The following is a 19,656-nucleotide window of genomic DNA, read 5'->3' as shown; positions in this document are numbered from 1 at the left end:
GAGCTGTGGAATGAGGTTGCAGAAAGTACCCCTGCGACAGTGTCCCGGGACAGCCACCAGAGAGGACTTCTCTGACATGACTTTAGGCCAATAAAGTCTTTATTAGCCAGTCAGTGACTACTCAGCCTTTCTCAGAATGAGCTTTTAAGCACAAAAACCCATGTTCTGGGTTGGCATACTTCAGTTAACAAGAACAGTTAGCCAGAAGCAGAACCATAGAATCCAAAAAGCAAGGTTACCGCACTTAGAGACTTTCCTCTAACTATGGATTCTGATGGATTAGTTCTTTGTTTTAGTTTTGGCAGGTGGTGCTGTCTACATGCTGAGTTTTATAGCCTTAATGGTACTTCCATCATGGAGTCAATTGTGCTAAGATCTCAGGGCCTGCTATGTTCTGGGGATGTGTTACAGTGCCATCTTGTTAACATCTGAGACACACGTCTGGCCATGTCTATGTGGAATTAAACCTCTGAGCTTGCCAATGGGGCAAGTTTTTAAAATATTTATTTTTATGTGCATGAGAGATTTGACTACATGTATGTCTGTGCACCACTCGGGTGCCTGGTGCTCACAGGGGCCCCTAGAGAGCACTGGACAGCCTAGAACTGGAGTTACATATGGTTGTGAGCTGCCTTGTGGATGCTGGGAATCAAAACTGGGTTCTCCGGGAGAACAGCCAGTGTTCTTAACCGCTGGGTCATCTCTCCAGCCCCAGAAATCAATTGTTAATTGATATGGGAAGACCCATTTTAATTGGGCAGGGCCATTCTCTAGGTGGGGGATCCTGGATTGTATAAAATGAGTTAACCAAACTGAGCCCGCACACTCATTCAGCCCTCTCTTTCCTGATTGTGGGTGTCCTGTGACCAGCTACTTCATTCTCCTGCTGTTTTGAGTCCCTCTCTGTGATTGGCTTGAGCTACCTGATGAATTAAGTCCTTTCTCCCTTAAGTTGCTTCTGTGGGGATATTTTATTGTAGCCACAGAAAAAGAAACTAAGGCACCTTCCTAAGAGAGTCTGGGAAAATGCTCAGAGGGCTGCGGTATGAAAAGGACTCAGCCCAGGAAAAGCCGTGGCTACCCTTTGCCAGATAGGCCGGCCGCGGCTTGCTTGGAGCCGAGTGTGTTTTTCTGGTTCTGTCTCCCGGCATGGGGCTGGTTAGCTGTCTTTGATGTGCAGGTGTTGTAAGCATCTGCTCCCTGCACACAAGCACTTGGCTACTCTCCCCAGAACGAGGCAGGATGCCTGCAGGGCAGAGGCAGCCGCAGCTGTTGGCAGAACACTCCTCCCTCCCCCTCACCTTTGTCTGTCTAGGTGGGAACCCCTGCCAGGCAGCTTGAACCTTGAGTCTCTTCTGCTGGAACAGCAGGTTTAGATGGCTTTGTTCATCCGCCGGACGTCATCTCTCCCCCACCCCAGGCCTCCACCCACCCACCCACCCACCTCGGGACCTTTCACTGCACGTCCCAGAGAGGGAGGCTGATGCCTGGGGGCGGGATCCTGTAGCTGACCAGGTGATGCAGGTCTATCTCCTAAGGACCAAACCCGGAGCAGGAGAGACCCGCCTCCATGATGTTACCCTGCACTCCTTCTTTGAGGCCTTCCTACTGACTGGCTCCTCTCTGGGGGTGTTAGATGGCAGCTTGCCTGCTATGGGGCTCCCATCTGGCAGGAAAACTATACTAAAAACCACCACCCAGGCCAAAGGGGGTAATTCTGCCAGGAAGAACCCTATAAAATGCGGATCCACTCTGAGCCAGACCCCTGGAGGCACCTCGTTCCTAAGGATTTGATATGAACCTGGCATCAATCAAGATCGCCCTGTTGGGGAACCTGCGTGGGACTGAACTAGGCCCTCTTAATGTGGGAGACAGTTATGAGATCTGTTGGGACGGGCAGGGCGGGGGGGGGGGGGGCACTTGCAGTAGCACCAGGACCTATCCTAAGTGCATGAACTGGATTTTTGGAGCCCATTCCCTGTGGTGGAATATCTTGCTCAACCTTGATATGGGAGGTGGAGGCTTGGTCCTGCCTCAGGTTGGTATCCCAGACCTTGTTGACTCCCCAAGGTAGGCCTTACCCCCTCTGAGGAGTGGATGGGGGAGGAAAGAGATGGGGGTCAAAAGAAGGGGAAGGAAGGGGAGCTGGGGTTGGTATATAAAATGAAAAGTATTTTTTAAAAAAAAAAAAGTAAAAAAGAAAAAAATGGACTGCCTCTCTCCCTTCTTCCCTTCCCCCTTCTTTCTTCTCTCTCCCCTCTTTCCTTTTTCTCCCCTCCCCTCGGTAACTCCTTCCTCTTACACCATTCCCAATATCCACTAAATAAACTGTACTCAAGCTTAAAAAAAAAAGATTTGTTGTTGTTGTTGTTTGTTTTTTGCTTGTGTTTCAAAACCTACTGCTGGCCCAACCCTGCACGTACCTGCTCAACATCTTCGAGCCTGAAACAAGGATGAGTTCTCCCTTCTAGGGTTTTTTGACAGGTTTGAAGTGTACCTTTCTCCTTTTCCCGGTCAACTTAACCTGTTGACACTCAGTCCCTGCCTCTCGGTCATGGACTGTGAGCTTCCTGAGGACAGAGACCTGGCTTCCCCATTCCTCAGTAAGCCCCATTGCTTAGCATAGGGAAGGCGACAGGAAGCACTGCGCTAACAATGAAGAAAGGCCCTAATACAAGACCTGGGCACACACACGTACACACAGGCGCTAACAATGAAGAAAGGCCCTAACACAAGACCTGTGCACACACACGTACACACAGGCAATAACAATGAAGACCCTAACACAAGACTTGTACAGAGACACAGACACACAGGCGACTGTCAGTGTGAACAAGAAGAGTTTATTTCTGCTCAGAAACTAGTTTGAATCTTAAAAGCTAGCCAGTGAGGCGGGTAGTCGTGTGGTTCTGGGGTCAACCCCAGCATCCCGTCATGCACCTTGACTCAAACCGCCTTGCTCCAGTGTTTCATCTCACCCCACTATCTCCTTCCTCTTCCATCCGGGAAGTCAAGGATCTTGCCCAGGGCCTTGGAAATCTGTCTTCTGTTCTACAAGGCTCAGAGGGAACAGAACAAGAAATGGCTAACCCAGAGGAAGCCATATTAACTCCCTAAATCCTTAGAAAGGAAATCCCATTTTCAGATAAACAATTTATTTTATATTTATATATAAATATATATATATATTTTAAAGGATCTCTTTCTTTTTAAAAATATCTTTATTTCTTTATGTGTGTGTACCACATGTGTGCGGGAACCCAGAGGCCAGAGGGCATAAGGTCCCATGGAATTGGAGTTATAGGCAGTTATGGGTCACCGGATGTGGGTTCTAAGGGCTGAACCTAGACTTTCTGCAAGTGCATTATGGTTTTTGTTTGTTTGTTTCGCTTTGTTCTTCTTTTGGTTTTTTGAGACAGGGTTTCTCTGTAGCTTTGGAGCCTGTCCTAGAACTAGCTCTTGTAGACCAGGCTGGCCTCGAGCTCACAGAGATTCACCTACCTCTGCCTTCCGAGTGCTGGGGCTAAAGACTGCACCACCACCACCCGGTGTCACTAAGGTTCTTAACTGCTGAGCTGTCTCTCCAGCCCCAGCAACAACTTTTTAAACAAAAGTGAGTCCTAAACATTATTTGGACGATAGTAAAACCTTTAATCCCAGCACTCAGGAGACAGAGGCAGATAGAGAAGAGGTGGTGTAGAGGCGGGAATCCAGGCTTCGGGCAGGCAGGCAAGAGTGCCACGAATATTATCTCCCCTAAAGAGTTCACAAATGTTACTTCTCCTAAGTTATCAGGCCAAGCGCTGTCCCCGGCGCTCCTAGAGCTGCACCTGATTCTTCATATCCTCTGGGAGGGTCCCTGGCGCTCCCCTCCAGGCTTATGCGCCTGCGCACTCCGCTTAGCGGGCCGCCCCGGGGGTCGTGGTGTGATGCGCACGCGCGGTCAGAGTGAGGGAAGGGTGGCCTCGGAGAGTCCGGCCGTGTCCGCCATCATGGCGTCTGTGCCCACGGGGCCTGAGGCCTCGTTCTTCGACGCCCTGGATAGGCACCGGGCTTCCCTGATGGCCATGGTGAAGCAAGGCGCAGGGGAGGCCCCTGCCGGGGTGACCCGCGTGGTCTCTAGGTACAGCCGCTCGGCAGGCGAGGGCAGGCCGGGAAGGTGGCCGCGGGGAAGGAGAATGCTGGCCGCACCTGAGCACCGGACCCGGCCCTCCACAGGGCTACCTGCCGTTAGCGAGTTCCAAAAAACCCGGTGACCACGTCCATATGCACACCAGCTGTTTTCTAGAATGTTCCAGCATCCTCTAGCCTAGTTCCCAGGTTTCTCAATATCCTTTCTAGTCAGGGAGGCTGAGATCTTATTTGGCTTTATGTTTTATCTTTGGGGATTTTGGTTGAGGAATAAGATGAGGGAGGAGAAAAGTGCAAAGCGTTTGCTCCCTACACTGTTATACCAAGGATATCAATACGTTAAGTGGTTTACAACCGTCCTCTCCTTTTCCTTGACCCGGAGGAAACAGTTGAACAGGTTTTAAGGGATTTATTTAAAATCAGCAGCTCCTCCAGCACCCGAGGTGGCCCTAAGTGCAGAAAATGCGGTTGTATGGTTCACAGCTTTCCTGTGCTTTGTCTCGGCTGCCACCGCTTTGCATCTTAGACACATGACTTTTGTTTTTAAGCCCAAATCAGCCACCCCAAACCCCACAAGCAAACAAATTTTACAGAAGCAATTAGTTTGTGGGCGAATTTAGGAGATTGTGGGAATCCTTATTGACAACAAAGATGTGAATTAATCCCATTATACCTTAAATTTGTTTCCAGTATTTTTCTCAAATTGTTCCAAGCTTTGAAAAAAAATAGCAAGTCATTAGTCTTTACTGTATTAGAACATACTAAATGTTTCAAAATCTATTTTCTGATCTATTTTTCTTTTCAGTGAAAACATTGAAGACTGTGTGGACATTAAAACTCAATATTTTGCCCATCTATGTTTAACTTGGTTTCCCTTCCTAGACAATATGCCAATGTTACTTAGAATGACATGTTTGAAGCTGATGGTCTGTGAAATTAACAGCCAGCTGACAGAAAACTGGATTTAGTCTTGATATTTTGTGGTAACGTGGCATGATTTAAGTGGCCAAGTCAACCATTTAGTACGGAACTCACAATTTATTCCTTTCCTGGTCGTGATTGAATTCTTTCCTCTTGAATCACTAAAATTTAAAAATGGTTAATTTTTACGGCATGAGATCAATTAGGACAGTGTGCTACAAGCAGCTGTGTTCGTGTGCATGCGTGCATGTGTGCGTGCATGCGTGTCAAGATTCATCTCACATCATCCTTAGTAAAACATTTAGCAGTGTATGTCAAGCCAAGTCTGTGTAAGTTCAGTGACATCGAAGTAAGTTAATGTGAGCAAATAGAAATGTATTTGTAACTTATATTATTAGCTCATCGTTAATGCCGAAGTGTTATTGAAGACATGAATTTACAGGCAAGTCTAATGTCTCTGTAAGTACCACTATACGAGCAGGTGTTTGAATGCATGGTGATGTCAGAGACGTCAGAATTTAGTAAGAGAGGTGGTTATTGGCATGCATTTCCTAGGCATAAAAAAGAGCAAGCAGAAGGGAGGCCTAGTGGCCAACACCTGTAATACGAGCACTCAGGAGAAAAGGCAAAATTGTGGGTTTGAGGCCATTTTGGACTTCATGGTGAGTTCCAGGCTAGCCTTTAGCTACCTTGTAAGACCTTATCTCCAAAATTAAGACAAAACAACAAAGATCCAAGGAAATAAGGAAGTAGTGCCAGGTGGTGGTGGCACACGCCTTTACTCTCAGCACTCGAGTAGCAGAGGCGGGCAGATCTCTGTGAGTTTGAGGCTGGTCCACAGAGCAAGTTCCAGGACAGCCAGGGCTGCACAGAGAAACCCTGTCTCAGGAGAGGAAAAAAAAGTTGTCTTTGTATTGATCTGGGAAATATTACATGCTATAAAATTAAATCACGATGTGTTTATTGTTTCAGTTCTGAGGTTCTTACATCTATAGAAAATATTATTCAAGACATAATCAAAAGTTTGGCAAGAAATGAAGTGCCTGCCTTCACAATAGACAGCAGATCGAGCTGGGAAAACATAATGTGGGCATTTTGCAATTTTATTTCTACATTTTAAAAAGATCTGTGTGCTTGCCTCTCTCTGTGTGTGTTTATGTACCTGAATGTGCATGTGCACGTGGTTGCCCATGGAAGCCAGAAAAGGGTGTCAGATCCCCTGGAGCTGGGGTTACAGATACTGTGTGTGACCTGGTATGGGGACAGAGATCTGAACTCCAGTCCTCTGTAAGAGCAGTAAGCACTCGGGACTGCCCAGCCACTTTCCAGCCCCTGGAAGTTGTGTTTTATTATTTATTTATTTACTAATTTATTTGTTTGTTTGAGAGGAGGTCTCACTGTAATGCCCAGCTGGCCTGGAACTCATAATATAGACTAGGCTAACATCAAATTCACAGACGCCTCCTAGCGCTGGTATTAAAGGTATGTGCCAGGCTGGGCAGTGACGGCATACACCTTTAATTCTGGCACTAGAGAAACAGAGGCAGGAGGATCTCTGTGAGCTTGAGGCCAGCCTGGTCTACAGAGCGAGTTCCAGGACAGCCAAGGCTGTTACACAAAGAAACCCTGTCTTGAAAAAAAAAGGGGGGGGGTATGCCTGATCCTTGCAGTTTTATTTTAAAATGCACTATATTGTTATTTCAATTTATTTTAGAGTTATAGTCATATGTCATTCTTTTTTATCCCCTTTACCTGTCCCGTAAAAATTATCAGGTTTACAAAATCCACACCTCACAGAAGGACTGTGTGAAAGATAAGGCCAAGACAAGGAGGCGAGCAACTAGAGCAGCTCCGAGGGAGGGGATGGTTCAAAGTCTGTTTGTCCTTGCTCAAAACAGCAAGTGTAGAGCCACACTTCTAGCAGTGGGGAAACACCCTGCTGTGGTTGTCTTCCACTCTGCCAAAGCAGCCATTGCTCAGACAGCTGGAGTCAGTGCTGACATGTGGGCCACAGTGTGGGCATCCTGAACACGGCACAGAGATAAGGCTCCTTCCTTGCCACCTAGTCTATCCTAGTTCTCCAGCCTAGTGACCAGGTTTGGTCTTTCCTGGCTGTGTAGCCTTTTCTACCAAACCACAGCTGGTCCTCAGACTTTGTGAAAGTTGCAGAGGAAAGGGACTAGGGAAGATCCTTTTATAAGTATTATTTTAAAATCAATATAATTAGCATAAGCTGTATACTTGGGCGATGTGTTGTGAAGGATGGATTTCATGTGGCATCAAAGCAGCTGCCATGTGGGGTGTTCTCCTGGTGCCTTCTGCCACCTTTAGGAGAACTTGGGAGGTTCAGTTTAACAAACTGATATCAGTCATTCACACAATGTCACTTTGTGGGTAGTTGAAATAAAATATTTCAAAAATTATTATTAAATAGAACCAAATTATTAACTGAGAATGAATAATGGCAAAACGAGTAAAATATATAATAGTAAAATATGTGTAAGTATTCCATATATATTGTCCTCCCAAAAAAGAACTACGCACACATATTCCATACTGAAAGGTGTTTGGTTTAAGCCTTAGCTAGTCTCCTAGCTAATTAACGGCCTGTAGCAGTTTGAGCCTTTGGGCGTTCCTGAGCTCCAGTGCCCACACAGAGAACTGTGGGAGATGACTGAGTGGCTGAAGTGCTTGCTGTGGAGCGGGAGCGGCTATGTTAGGGTACCCGGCACCTTCATAAAAGCAAACTCTGGCTTATGCCTGCAACCCCAGAGACAGGTGGTTCCCTGGGGCTCACAGACACCCCCCTCCCCAAGTCTGTGGTGACTGATGAGCTCATAAAACAAGATGGGTGGTACCCACCTGCAGAACAATTTTCTCAAGGTCAAAACCTCTAGCCTCTGTCTATGCGTCTGTGATATGCAGAAGGTCACACCGAGTGTGTGTCCAGGAATTAAGTCTTTCTCATTTTGTTCCTTTGTTTTAAACAAAACAACAGATTTGAAGATTCTGTCGGCCTTCAGATGATACCTCAGTGTATCACCAGAAAAATCAAAAGCGATTCACCAAAGTCAGTTAAAAAGTTTGGTAAGTTACTCTTTCATGGTGTTGAGTAATTAACAATAAGTTAGCTCTTTCTAGAGTTTAGCTGTTCCTAAATGGATGTCTTCACATGTTCTTTAGTAGGTAACTTGTCCTTAAAATAAATTCCTAGAACTTTTCACTGTCAGTAACATTGGGAGCACACGGCTACTCCAAGTAAGCATGTTCTAGGTTCATGTTCAGGAAAAGTTACTTTGATTTGCTACCCAAAGAGCCCTTGATTTTCCAACTGTTCTTTACCTAATGCTTCTCTTTTGGAAAGATAATTTTTAAATCATTATAGACAAGCAATGGGGACAATTAAAATCTTTGACAACAGTGTCTTTCAAATTAGTGAGAGAGAGAAGTAAATTGTTTCTTATGTCTTATTTTCCAGCTCTAATTCTGAAAATATTGTCCATGATTTATAAATTAGTACAGAGCAACACTTATGCAACCAAGAGGTAAATATATTGTTCCAGCAAATTCATCTTCAAAAAAATGCAGTGTGAGATTTGGTTAAATTAACTGTTTTAGTTTTAAATTTGATGTGTATGGGTGTTTTGCCTGCATGTGCCACTCCCCTGGTGTCTGAAGAAGCCAGAAGATGATCTCAGTTCGCCTGGAGTTGGAGCTACAGATATTTGTTAGCAGCCGTGTAGTACTGGGAATTGAACCCAGGTTCTCTGGAAGATCAGCCGTTGCTCTTATCTACTGAGCCATCCCTCTAGCCCCCATTAGATTTTAAAATACGCTTTGAATAGTCATGAATCCTGGAGCCCAGGTAGTAAGCAGCTCTCCTGGTGTGCTGGTATGCAGTAAATGTCCTCCACATAGTACCCGGCGCGTCCCAGTCAAGAACATGGCGCTCATTCCCAGTATCGACCTTACATTTTCATAGAGACATATACTACACTGACAGCCAGCTCTTTGGGAACCAAGCTGCAGTGGACAACATTATAGATGACATTTCCTGTATGCTGAAAGTGCCCCGGAGGAGCCTGCATGTGGTAAGCCATTCTCGGAACAAAATACTGACACAAAACAAAATGACAGCTGCCCTTAGTGCCAGAGCTGAGGCAGAGGCCGGCAGGTCAGCGAGATCTTGTCTGGGAGAAGAGTGTACTCTGCCCCTTTTTATGTCATCTGATTGTACATTTTCTCAACATAACCTCAGTCTGTTTCCAATGTGTTCCTTTGGTCAAATGAACCTAAACAGGGACCTTTTCAGATATTTTTATTTTCTAAGTACACTTACATGCTTTCTCCTCCATCTCTACCTAGATTCTGGTCTAAGATAAAATACAAATATCTTAAGAGGTGAGCATGAAGAGGCTTGTAGCAACAAGTATATTAATGAGAATAATTTCAAAGCTGTTATTTTTTTCCAGTTATCCACATCCAAGGGATTGATTGCTGGCAACTTGAGATACATGGAGGAAGACGGTACCCGAGTGCAGTGCACCTGCAGTGCCACGGTGAGCATCCTTCCATCCACCTGCTCAGTGCCACACAACCCTTTTCATTTTGAACTGGATTTCATTCCTTGCTTCATTGTGTAATTTAGAGACAAAGTAAAAATTATTTATAATTGTTGAATATGAGTATGATGTGTGTGTGTGTGTGTGTGTGTGTGTGTGTGCTCACAGGTGTATATATGTGTGCCACAGCACAAGTGTGGAGGTCAGAGGACCACTTTCAAAAATCGCTCCTCCTTCCACTATGGGTTCCTGGGATCAAACTCTTGTCATCAGGTCTGTGTGGCAAGTACTTTTACTCACTGATCCATCTTGTTGGCCCAGAGCTTTTAAAATAAAACTGATGGGTGAACATGTGTGTGCTTTATGGGGTTCTATACCAAGCACATTATTTTCAAATATGCTAATTGTCATATTGAAATAAACAGACACATATTCTCTTTTACAATGTGTTGAGATTTTCAAATGACTTGTGACATGGCCTTTTTGGCATGGTTATTTACGTAATCTGTGTGGGTTTGAAATGAACACATTTTATCCCAAACCCCTTGCTGATGTGGGTGGTCTGATGCTCCCATCAGGACAGGGCACAGCCATGCTGTGAGGCCCTGCATCAAGACACTTTCCTTCATTCTGTCTGCTCTACAACCTTCCCTTCTGGGGAAGCTAAGTAGATGTGTGTCTGCTTTCCTAGGGACTTGTCTGTTCCTCAGTGAGGGACAGTCTCTAGTCTACCCACTGAGGGACAGTCTCTAGACTACCCACTGAGAGTCAATCTCTAGACTACCCATCAATGAAATCTGAATGCATTTGATTGTGGTGATGGATTATTAAGGGCAGTGATACTTTTTTATTTAATTTACAAACTGTTTGTTTTTGTTTTTTATTTTTAACTTAGGCTACTGCTGTGCCATCTAACATCCAAGGGATCCGGAGTATCCTTCAGTGGTAAAACTGTTTAAACTGGAACGTTCCTTCAAAGAACTTTGCCTTCCTATTGTGTAACAAGTTAGGCCATAGAGACAAGTAGCCACAGTCAGCTTGCTAGGGCTCTCGGGAGCTCCCTATAAAGTAGGTCCAGCACCTGTATACCTGAGTGAATACAGATATTGGGAGATAAACTAAAAACTTTTTCCCGTAGCTGCTTTTGAGTTGAGATATACTCTGCTGTCACGTAGCGGGTGACTAAGCCTGGAGACTGTGACTGGAGTTTCTCAGCCTTAGCTCCACAGATCTGATCACAGATGCAAAGTTTCTGTTAATAGTAGAGAAGGATGCGACATTTCAACGGCTCCTGGACGACAACTTCTGCAGCAGAATGTCCCCATGCATCATGGTCACGGTAGGACTTCTGCCTCACTTCACCATTGTGCTGCCTGGAAAGAGAGTGCCAACATCTGTGCACCTGTCCCTGTCCAGTCTAATGTACCATCTAGTCTCACAGTGCAGAAGACATCCTTCAACCCAGCTCAAGTTCAGATGGGTCTCTATTCTTAAAAACAGCAGCTTCCCCAGACAGGCTTTGTTTTCTTGCTCCTCTTTGTCTCCCTCACACATTCCTGCAGTGTTGCTCCATGGCTGGGGCAACCGACAGTGCTTGCTGCTCTTCACACGAGTTTGTACTCCAGGTGATTCACTGGCACTTTTCCTTTTCACACACACATGCACAGGAATAGTGAGGGACATAGGTGGCGCTGTGACACCAGTGGGCCCGCAGGATGCCTCGGCCAAAGGCAGTATCTCAGCCAGCAAGAGCCAGCCCAGAAATGCAGCAGGCAGGGTAGCTGAAGCAACATAGGTGCTTCTCAAAGTTCTGCATCCTGGGGTCAAGACTAGAGTATTAGTTGATTCTCTATCTGCTAAGGGCAGACCACTTCCTGGTCACAAAGAAGCTATCTTCTCATTAAGTGTACACGTGGAAGAAAGAGCAAGACCAAGACAGGAGAGAGCCTTTCTGGAGCCCCTCACATAAGGGTTCATATCCCATTCAGGGGAGTCCATCCTGCTGTTCTCTACCCCAAAGTCTCACCTCCACATTGAAGGGTAGGGTTCTGACATGAACTTATTGGTACTGACAGAAGTATTGGTCCATTGTGGGCGGTTAGCTTCCTGTGGCATGGCAATGTGGTGAGAAATCACAGGAACTGGCTTCAGGAGGGAAGAAAGATTGAGGTGCACACAAATGGGCACTGCAGATAAAGCTCCCTTCTTCTGAGATCTCTCCACATCTGTCTTTGCATAGCTGTAAAAAATTCACTCCTTGGAGAAGAAGGCTGTTTAGAGTCCTGTGATTTGTTAGAGTGATGGGAAATGCAGCCTTAGCATAGCCAGGAGAGAGTCTGAGGAGGATGTGTCAGGCAGCACCTTGGAAGCCTGACTAGTCTTGTAACATTCTGACTTGGACAAAAGGGCAGACTCACAGGAGGTTTTGCATCCTTGGGTTTATGTAGCAGTCTGCAGATCAAATGGCTTATCTCAATGTGAGGATGGGGCAGGGACTGAAGGAAGGATACTTAAGGAGGACTAGGTGACTCCTGATTGTGGGGAATAAGTCTGTGTGGCTCTGACCTGTGGCTTCTTGCTTTAACATCACCACTAAAAACCAGAGGGCAGACACAAGCACTCAGCTCTTTGTGAGAGAAGTTCCAAGTGTGATTTTGGCATGGACTCTTGGGGTGATGGCAGAAAATCCTAGTGGCATCTGCTTAGGTGGAAGAGCCAAAAGGCAATATAGAAGGTAAAGGACAATTTTAGTGTCTGGTCTGTCTTTCCTTGCATCATCTGGGTCCCAGGAACTGAACTCAGGTCATCAGGCTTTCTCTGTTGAGCCATCTCACAGGTTCTCCCTGTGCCCTTTTAAATAACACTGTGGTGAGCACCTTTACGTGTGTAGGGACTTTATTATTTCTGCTGCTGATGAAATGTTTCCACGGAGTGGGGTCTTCAAACAGGTATACTGGAAGTAGAGGTGTGAATATATATGGCTCTTCCTGTTTCACATTGTACATTTTCCTCACAGTCAGCACTAGACTCCACCTCCTGGAAGTCAGGGTGGGGGTCTCACTAGTCAGTGTTGATAAAATGCAGGCAGAATGTACCCAGGTTCTCCACAGCCACAATGCTTGACTCTGTCTGCTTTCAGGGAAAGGGCATTCCAGATCTGAACACAAGGCTCCTGGTGAAGAAGCTGTGGGACACATTTCATCTTCCTGTTTTCACACTGGTAGATGCCGATCCCCATGGTAATCTCTCCTGGACTATTTGGTACAACTGTCGTGACTAAATTATACTTGTGGTTATGTTTTTCTGCTCTTCGAACAATTGCACAGCGTGTTGCATGGGCCAGGGGATAACTCAGTGCTGTGGTACTTGCATGATGTCCTAGGCTCAATCTCCAGCGTGGTAATCAGTAGAGAAATAAATCAAAGGGACTGTTAATATTGTCAAATTAAAGGCTATAATCATTTAAGGTAATGTTTAACATGAAACTGAGAACGTAAGTTTTCAATGGTAATGTTCATAAAAATAAAGATTTTAGATGTTAGATAAAATTTGAGAGTGCAGATTCCACAGCTCCAGCCTGAGTCTAATTTTCAAGCTCACTTTCAACAGGCATCGAGATAATGTGCATCTACAAGTACGGGTCCATGGTGAGTACAGAAAAGAGTATCTGCTCTTCTCCACCATCTGCTCTTTTCCACAGTGCGTTTTACATTCACTGGGGTTTACTTACAACCCTAGTAAGCCAAGGCTCTCCAGAATGTCCCAGGGGAAATGGTGATCTCTTTGAGAGCCAATCTTTGCTTCAGTGGTGTGAGTCCGCCCCTAGAATGCACAGCTACTCACAGGTAACACAAGGACGAGCCTGTTCTGCTCCTAAAGAGCATTGGATAGACCATAAATGTCACATGCAGCTTCCAGTTTTGACTTTGCCTCTGCAACTCCCACAATGACAGAAGGGAAAACATCAAGTCTACCCTGGAACCTATGGTGACCAAATTCCACTCTTGAGAACCTGCAGAGCTACAAATCCTGGTTCCCTTCAAATTCACTGAACCTGCATCTCCCAATGAGCTGGAAACCCAGCCAACTTCTTACAGAGGGGTGGCAGAGCAGGGAGGGAGGAAGTAAATGCAGGTGAGATTAATAAAGCAATGGCTCAGAGCACCTCACCCTGCTGCCAGAATAGAAAGCCAGGGCTCCACCCAGGTCACCTGACATAGCTCTGCTCTTTACCTCAGTCCATGTCCTTCGAAGCCCACAGTCTTACCGTCCCAGCTATCAGATGGCTTGGTCTCCTCCCTTCTGATATTAAAAGGTAAGGAGTCTCATTGCAGTGTGTTTGACATGCCTGATGTCACTAGAAAAGCACTTGCTGTCTGTAGTGATAAATTTCTTGAGGTTTCTGTTATTTACATAGTCAATGAAGGCCGGGCATGATGGCACATGTCTTTAATTCCAGCACTTGGGGGATAGAAGCAGGCAGGTTCTGTGGTTTCAAGACCAGCCTTGTCTACATAGAGAGTTCCAGGACAGCCATCATTATTATACATCAAGAGGCCCTGTCTCCAAAAACAAAAAACAAACAAACAAACAAACAAAACTCAATGGATTATGCTGGGCAGTGGTGGCACACACTTTTAATCCCAGTACTTGGGAGGCAGAGGCAGGCAGATCTCTGTGAATTTGAAGCCAGCCGGGTGTTCAGAACTAGTTCCAGGATAGCCAGAGATACATAGAGAAACCCTGTCTCAAAAAACAAACAAAACAAACTCAATCAATTTAGTTAATTTTACTTTCAGCTAGCTACAATTATTTTTACAATTATGGTTAAACCTTTGTACAAGTTTTTTTTTTATTTAAAAGGATAATGCATGGAGATGCATGACAATATACTTGTAATCCTGAGCTCAGGGGACTGAGCCAGAGGCCAGCCTGAGCTCCAAGTGAGAATCTCCCTCACAAACACAGATAATATGTGTGAGGCCAGGGGTGCAATTAAATTTCAGTCCTGCTCTTGAACATTCTAATAACTTCACAGAGTGATCTCATCTTAATATCAGAGTTTGAGAACTTCCAGCACTTAAAGTTACTGGTCATTCGAGGCAGGGCAGTCCTAGGTGACCTCAACCATGACCTTTTCCCAAAAACCTCAAGATCCTTAACTGTTTTTTTGGTTTTTGCATAAAACACAATGTGATCACTTCTTTTGCTTGTTACCAATAAATGCATTTCTCTCCTGTGGCCCTCATGGTAACAGCTTCTGCTCCTGAGTTTCCACGGTCCCGTGCCAGCATTCGTTCAGGCCATTCCTCATAGCTGTTCTGCAGAGATTGTAGGTGACAGGCAGATCAAAGGGTCCTCTGATAATTAAACCTTTCCCTGAATCTTAACATAGTCTCTGAGGATTCCCAGAGACATGGTGGGTCAAAGTGTATGTGAGTTTGAGGCTTCCCCTGCCTTCAACAGGGTCCTTGTTGTGTTCTCTCTAGAGAGTGGGCCACCTGGCCCTCACTGTGGGGGAACATTGCTTTTCAAATACTTGTAAAAATATCTAATTATGTGTAGGTACTAGGTGATATGAACGTGTGAGTGCAGGTACTCACAGAGGACTAAAGGCTTGGGACCCCTGAGCTGGAGTTACAGGCAGTTGTGAGCTATTCAGCACGGATGCTGTAATCAAACTTGGCTTCTCTGCAAGAGCAGTATACACTCTTAACCACTGAGCCATCCCTCCTGCCCCTCAAATACCTTCTTGCTATCTATTCTCCTTTTCCTGGGTGAGGAACTTGAGTGTGTGTGTGTGTGTGTGTGTGTGTGTGCGGGCTTTCCTGAGGCAGTGGGCTGTCTTGGGTGTAGATGCTGATTTCCCAAACATGGGGATCATGAAGCTATGAGCTGAGTAGGAAGATAACCTTCTTCATGGAGTTTCAAATTCTTTTTTTTTTTTAAATATTTATTTATTTATTATTTATACAGTATTCTGTCTGCTTGTATGCCTGCAGGCCAGAAGAGGGCACCAGACCTCATTACAGATGGTTGTGAGCCACCATGTGGTTGCTGGGAATTGAACTCAGGACCTTTGGAAGAGCAGGCAGTGCTCTTAACCGCTGAGCCATCTCTCCAGCCCCAAATTCTTACATAGAAGGAAGCAAAGTTTAAACCAATGTGGTCACTTGTCATGGCGATGATCTTTTGGCGTGACCTCTTTGTACAAACACAGATTTGGACAACAAGCCTTGTAGCACGAATCAACAATCAAAGAAGTTCTAATTGTTCTTAATAACAAAAACCCAGAGTCAGATGTTAGGGGGTGAAAGTTGAGATACCAGAGAAGCAGTGCAGCCAGCCACTAGAGAGACCTTTTACCTCTATTGAATCATCAGACTGGAGGGAGGATTCTGTCTATGAATCCTTAGACTGCATCTGTCTCTACAAACCCTCAGACTACGAAGATCTCCTGTCTCCTCCCACTTTATATTCCTCTCTCTGCCCAGCCATATCTCTCCTGTCTCCACCTCCGTAGTGCTGGGATTAAAGGTGTGGGATCCCAAGTGCTATGATCACCTTATTGTGAGCTCTGTTTCTCTTTTAGACAGATTCAGTCTAGTGTAACCAAGGTGGCCTTGAACTAACAGAGATCCCTCTGCCCACGTCTCCTGAGTGCTGGGATTAAAGGTGTGTGCCACCACTCCCTGTCCTGTATGGCTGACTAGTGGCTTAGCTCTGCACTCTGATCTCCAGGCAAGCTTTATTTGTTAGATTACAATCAAAATATCACTACAGAACCTCATGGCTTTTAAGGCAGAGGTCTTGGAGGAACTCCAGCTGTGTCCTGTAAACCACTCTGGTGTCCTTAGAGCCACTCCGGAGAGATATGTGATCAAAGGAAAGAGACTGCAAGGAGCAGCACTGGATTCCCTTCAGCCAGCCAGCCAGGAACTAATTATGGGGCCACTGAGGACAGCTGAAATTAGTGTTTACCTGGGAACCTCGGACTTGACTTCAAGAGCACATTACACCATAAACCTAGATCTCTCTACTGTTTTCAGACTTCGAACTAGATAAAGTGTGCATCCCGAGTAAGAAAATAATATATACACATCCTCAATACAGATTTAGTAGGCAGCCACTTCCTGATTTCTCAGTGTCAGCCACTGGCCACTTCTGCTGGAGCTCACAGCTGCAGGACAAGCTGTGGTCTGTCCACACTAGCTCTGCTCCGTGGACCTACACCAGTGCTTGAACAGCCAGTATCTCGCTATCTGTTACCATCTCAGAGGTGAGGAGGGAGAGGAAGGATAGAATCTGTTTCTATGACAACACAAACTTCTACTTTGAACTTGGAAAACTCTCTGACCTAAGTCACAGAGCCCCAGAAGCTGGGATTGGGGAGGAGCGCTGGACTGATTTTCTCACTTGTTTTCCTTTTCTTTCTTTTTTCCCCCCTCTTTAGCTTTAGAGTCTGTCCTGGAACTTGCTCTGTAGACCAGGCTGGCCTGAGACTCACAGAGATCCGCCTGCCTCTGCCTCCCGAGTGCTGCGATTAAAGGGGTGTGCCACCACTGCCCAACCTCACTTGTTTTTCTCAGTTTGTTGACATAACATAAATACAGGCATGATTACAGAAACATTCTGTCCACTCCTGTCTGATTTTTTTCCAGGTTAAATATACCGAAGGATAGTTTGATTCCACTGACAAAGCATGACCAGATGAAACTGGACAGTATCCTGAGGAGGCCTTACATCAGCTGTCAGCCCTTCTGGAAAAAAGAGGTAGATGGTGTGCCTCAGAAAAGGCAAATGCTGCATGCTTTCTCTCTTTTGTTAGAATGGTACCTTCAGCACATCTGTGAATTTCTGTTTCATTTTTATTACTGTTACTGATTTTTAACTAATGTTTTCAGATAGTGTATAAGATGATGGGTTTTATTATTGCATTTCTTGCATATATATCATGGTACTTTGTTCGTCTCCCCTGCCCCCACCCCTGCAGGTCATCCCTGCTGGCAGGTCCTGTTCCAAACCCAAACCCAACATGGCCCACCTTCTGCTTTCACACATACTTACATGTTAAACCTAGAGTCCACATATAAGAGAAGACGTGCAGCACTTTGTCTTTTCCTTCTCTGTTACCTGCTCTCGTTCTCCCTCCCCTCCCTCCCCCACATAGTACCTTTTCTACATTCATGTCCTACCTGCATATATCTAAGTCTAGATTCTCTACATGGAAGAAAACATACAATTTGTCCTTCTGAATCTAACTTACTTCCTTGAAATTCTACGTAACCAACAACTGATACCAATGCAGTTCGACAATTCACAGTTTGTTGAAACTGCATCACAAATAGTGCTAACAGAGGTCAGCAGGATGAAGACTTCTGTCTTTCCTCCATGGTTATATCACTTTATCAGTGATGGTATTGCAGTTATTGGGAAGAAAGAAAGAAAGAAAGAAAGAAAGAAAGAAAGAAAGAAAGAAAGAAAGAAAGAGAAAGAACTCATAAAAGTCCCAGAACAAAAGCACCTAGTTGTGAGGCCTGACCTTACAGTCTTGGCCATTAGCCACTCACATGCTCTAGCAGTCCTGAAGACAGCCTAGCCTGTGGTTCCTGACAGATGCTGGTAACACTGTGGTACCTTCTGGCAGATGGAGATGATGGCAGACTCTAAGATGAAAGCAGAGATCCAAGCCTTGACCTTCCTGTCGTCAGACTATCTTTCCAGAGTGTACTTACCCAACAAGCTGAGGTTTGGAGGATGGATATAAGATTGTAGCTGGGCGGTGTGTACTTTTCAGAGCTTTTCATCTTCTTGTTTGAACTGCAAACACTGGTTGAAGAAGTACCTTATCTTAATGCTGCAATGGTAAAAATAATTTTACATTAATATGGTTGTCAAAGCAAACTCCATAATGCTCTTTAGAGTGTTTGATCTTCTGTAAAGACAGATTCTTATTCTATGTTCTAGAGTGATCATAAAAATAATTTAATTTTAAAATTTTATTAGAAAAACTGTTACATATGAATATCTATAAATATTTATTTCTGCTGGGCGATGGTGGCACATACCTTTAATCCCAGCCCTCGGGGGGCAAAGGCAGATGGATCTCTGAGTTCAAAGTCAGCCTGTTCTACAGAGTAAGTTCCAGGACAGCCAAAACTACACAGAGAAACCCTGTCTCAAAAAAAAAAATTACTTTCTGCAACTGCTGTAGATATGAAGTGCCTTACTAGCAACAAAAATAGCAATCAAAACTCAAGAGGTTGCAAAGGAATTACATGGTATTTTTCTCTTGTACTTTCTTTTGCTTCATGGTAAAGGGACCTTGATGTATCTACGAAACTAGTAAAGTTTATTATACACAAGTATTCGAGTTGGTGTGTGTCCTGTGCCTTGCTCTACTCATTTCCAGTGTGCTTCTCTACCCACTGCTCTGGACCTGAACCTGCTTCCCAGCCACACAATGTTGCCCACAGCAAGGTGTCTGGATTCCTCTTTGTTCTCTGGGTGCCAAGATTGCCTGCAGTGAGAGTTCTCTTACAGTAGGCAGTGCTCTCACCCCCTCTAGCTAGACCTTAACTTTGTCAGAAGTAACCTTTATGGTCTCAGTGCAATGCATCCTAAGGAAAGGGAAGCTTCAACTGTCTGCAAGCCTGCACAATTCCAGAAGGATGCAAACGTTGCTGAGTTTCTAAGGCTCAACTGTAGCTGATACAATAGGACCAACTCTGCAAGTGTGTGTGTGTGTGTGTGTGTGTTGCCACTGTGTACACATGATCTCACTTTATTCTCCCAATGAAAACTCTGGTTTGTAGTGAGAGCTCTGAAGGTGTTACTTGTCCAAAGCCACAATAGCATTCGGACACAAGAATACCAACTACCCTGTTGGACAAATAACAGAATACGCAGGGGCTACAGAGAAATGGAGAAGGCAGCCCTTGTTCAGAGTTAAGAATTATAAGATAGCAGCAACAGAGAATTCAACTGAGCCAGGTCTCACATAACTACCGGTTACATAGCCATGATACTGGCCCTGCCCAGG

The 19,656-nt window shown here is 45.1% G+C and overlaps 1 protein-coding gene across 4 annotated transcripts; it reads left to right on the top strand.

The window, feature by feature from the left end:
- The first annotated feature begins 3,992 nt into the window (after positions 1-3,992).
- Positions 3,993-18,381, top strand: Spo11 (SPO11 initiator of meiotic double strand breaks). 4 transcript variants are annotated; one of them, XM_057781643.1, is made up of 13 exons: positions 3,993-4,123; positions 6,025-6,138; positions 8,051-8,139; positions 8,531-8,597; positions 9,035-9,143; positions 9,525-9,611; positions 10,510-10,546; positions 10,844-10,953; positions 12,754-12,853; positions 13,224-13,261; positions 13,853-13,929; positions 17,276-17,387; positions 18,262-18,381. In XM_057781643.1, the coding sequence occupies exons 1-13, from the start codon at positions 3,993-3,995 to the stop codon at positions 18,379-18,381; spliced, it is 1,191 nt and encodes a 396-aa protein (XP_057637626.1). The 4 variants fall into 4 exon arrangements, with proteins under 4 accessions (XP_057637626.1, XP_057637629.1, XP_057637628.1 ...); XM_057781646.1 differs by lacking the exon at positions 6,025-6,138 and having other exon boundaries at positions 10,856-10,953; XM_057781645.1 differs by lacking the exon at positions 6,025-6,138.
- Positions 18,382-19,656: the final 1,275 nt, after the last annotated feature.

This window comes from Chionomys nivalis, chromosome 9 (genome assembly GCF_950005125.1).
Source record: "Chionomys nivalis chromosome 9, mChiNiv1.1, whole genome shotgun sequence".
Taxonomy (NCBI): Eukaryota; Metazoa; Chordata; class Mammalia; order Rodentia; family Cricetidae; genus Chionomys; species Chionomys nivalis.
The sequence above is the reverse complement of the archived record's forward strand: the minus strand, read 5'-3'. Positions and strand labels throughout refer to the sequence as shown.

Bases quoted from the DNA above. Each gene is read 5' to 3' on its own strand.
- Spo11 (XM_057781643.1), top strand. From the start codon at position 3,993: ATGGCGTCTGTGCCCACGGGGCCTGAGGCCTCGTTCTTCGACGCCCTG. The intron at 13,262-13,852 runs GTGAGTACAGAA...TCTTTACCTCAG, and splicing joins TCTACAAGTACGGGTCCATG to TCCATGTCCTTCGAAGCCCA. The intron at 17,388-18,261 runs GTAGATGGTGTG...ACCTTCTGGCAG, and splicing joins AGCCCTTCTGGAAAAAAGAG to ATGGAGATGATGGCAGACTC.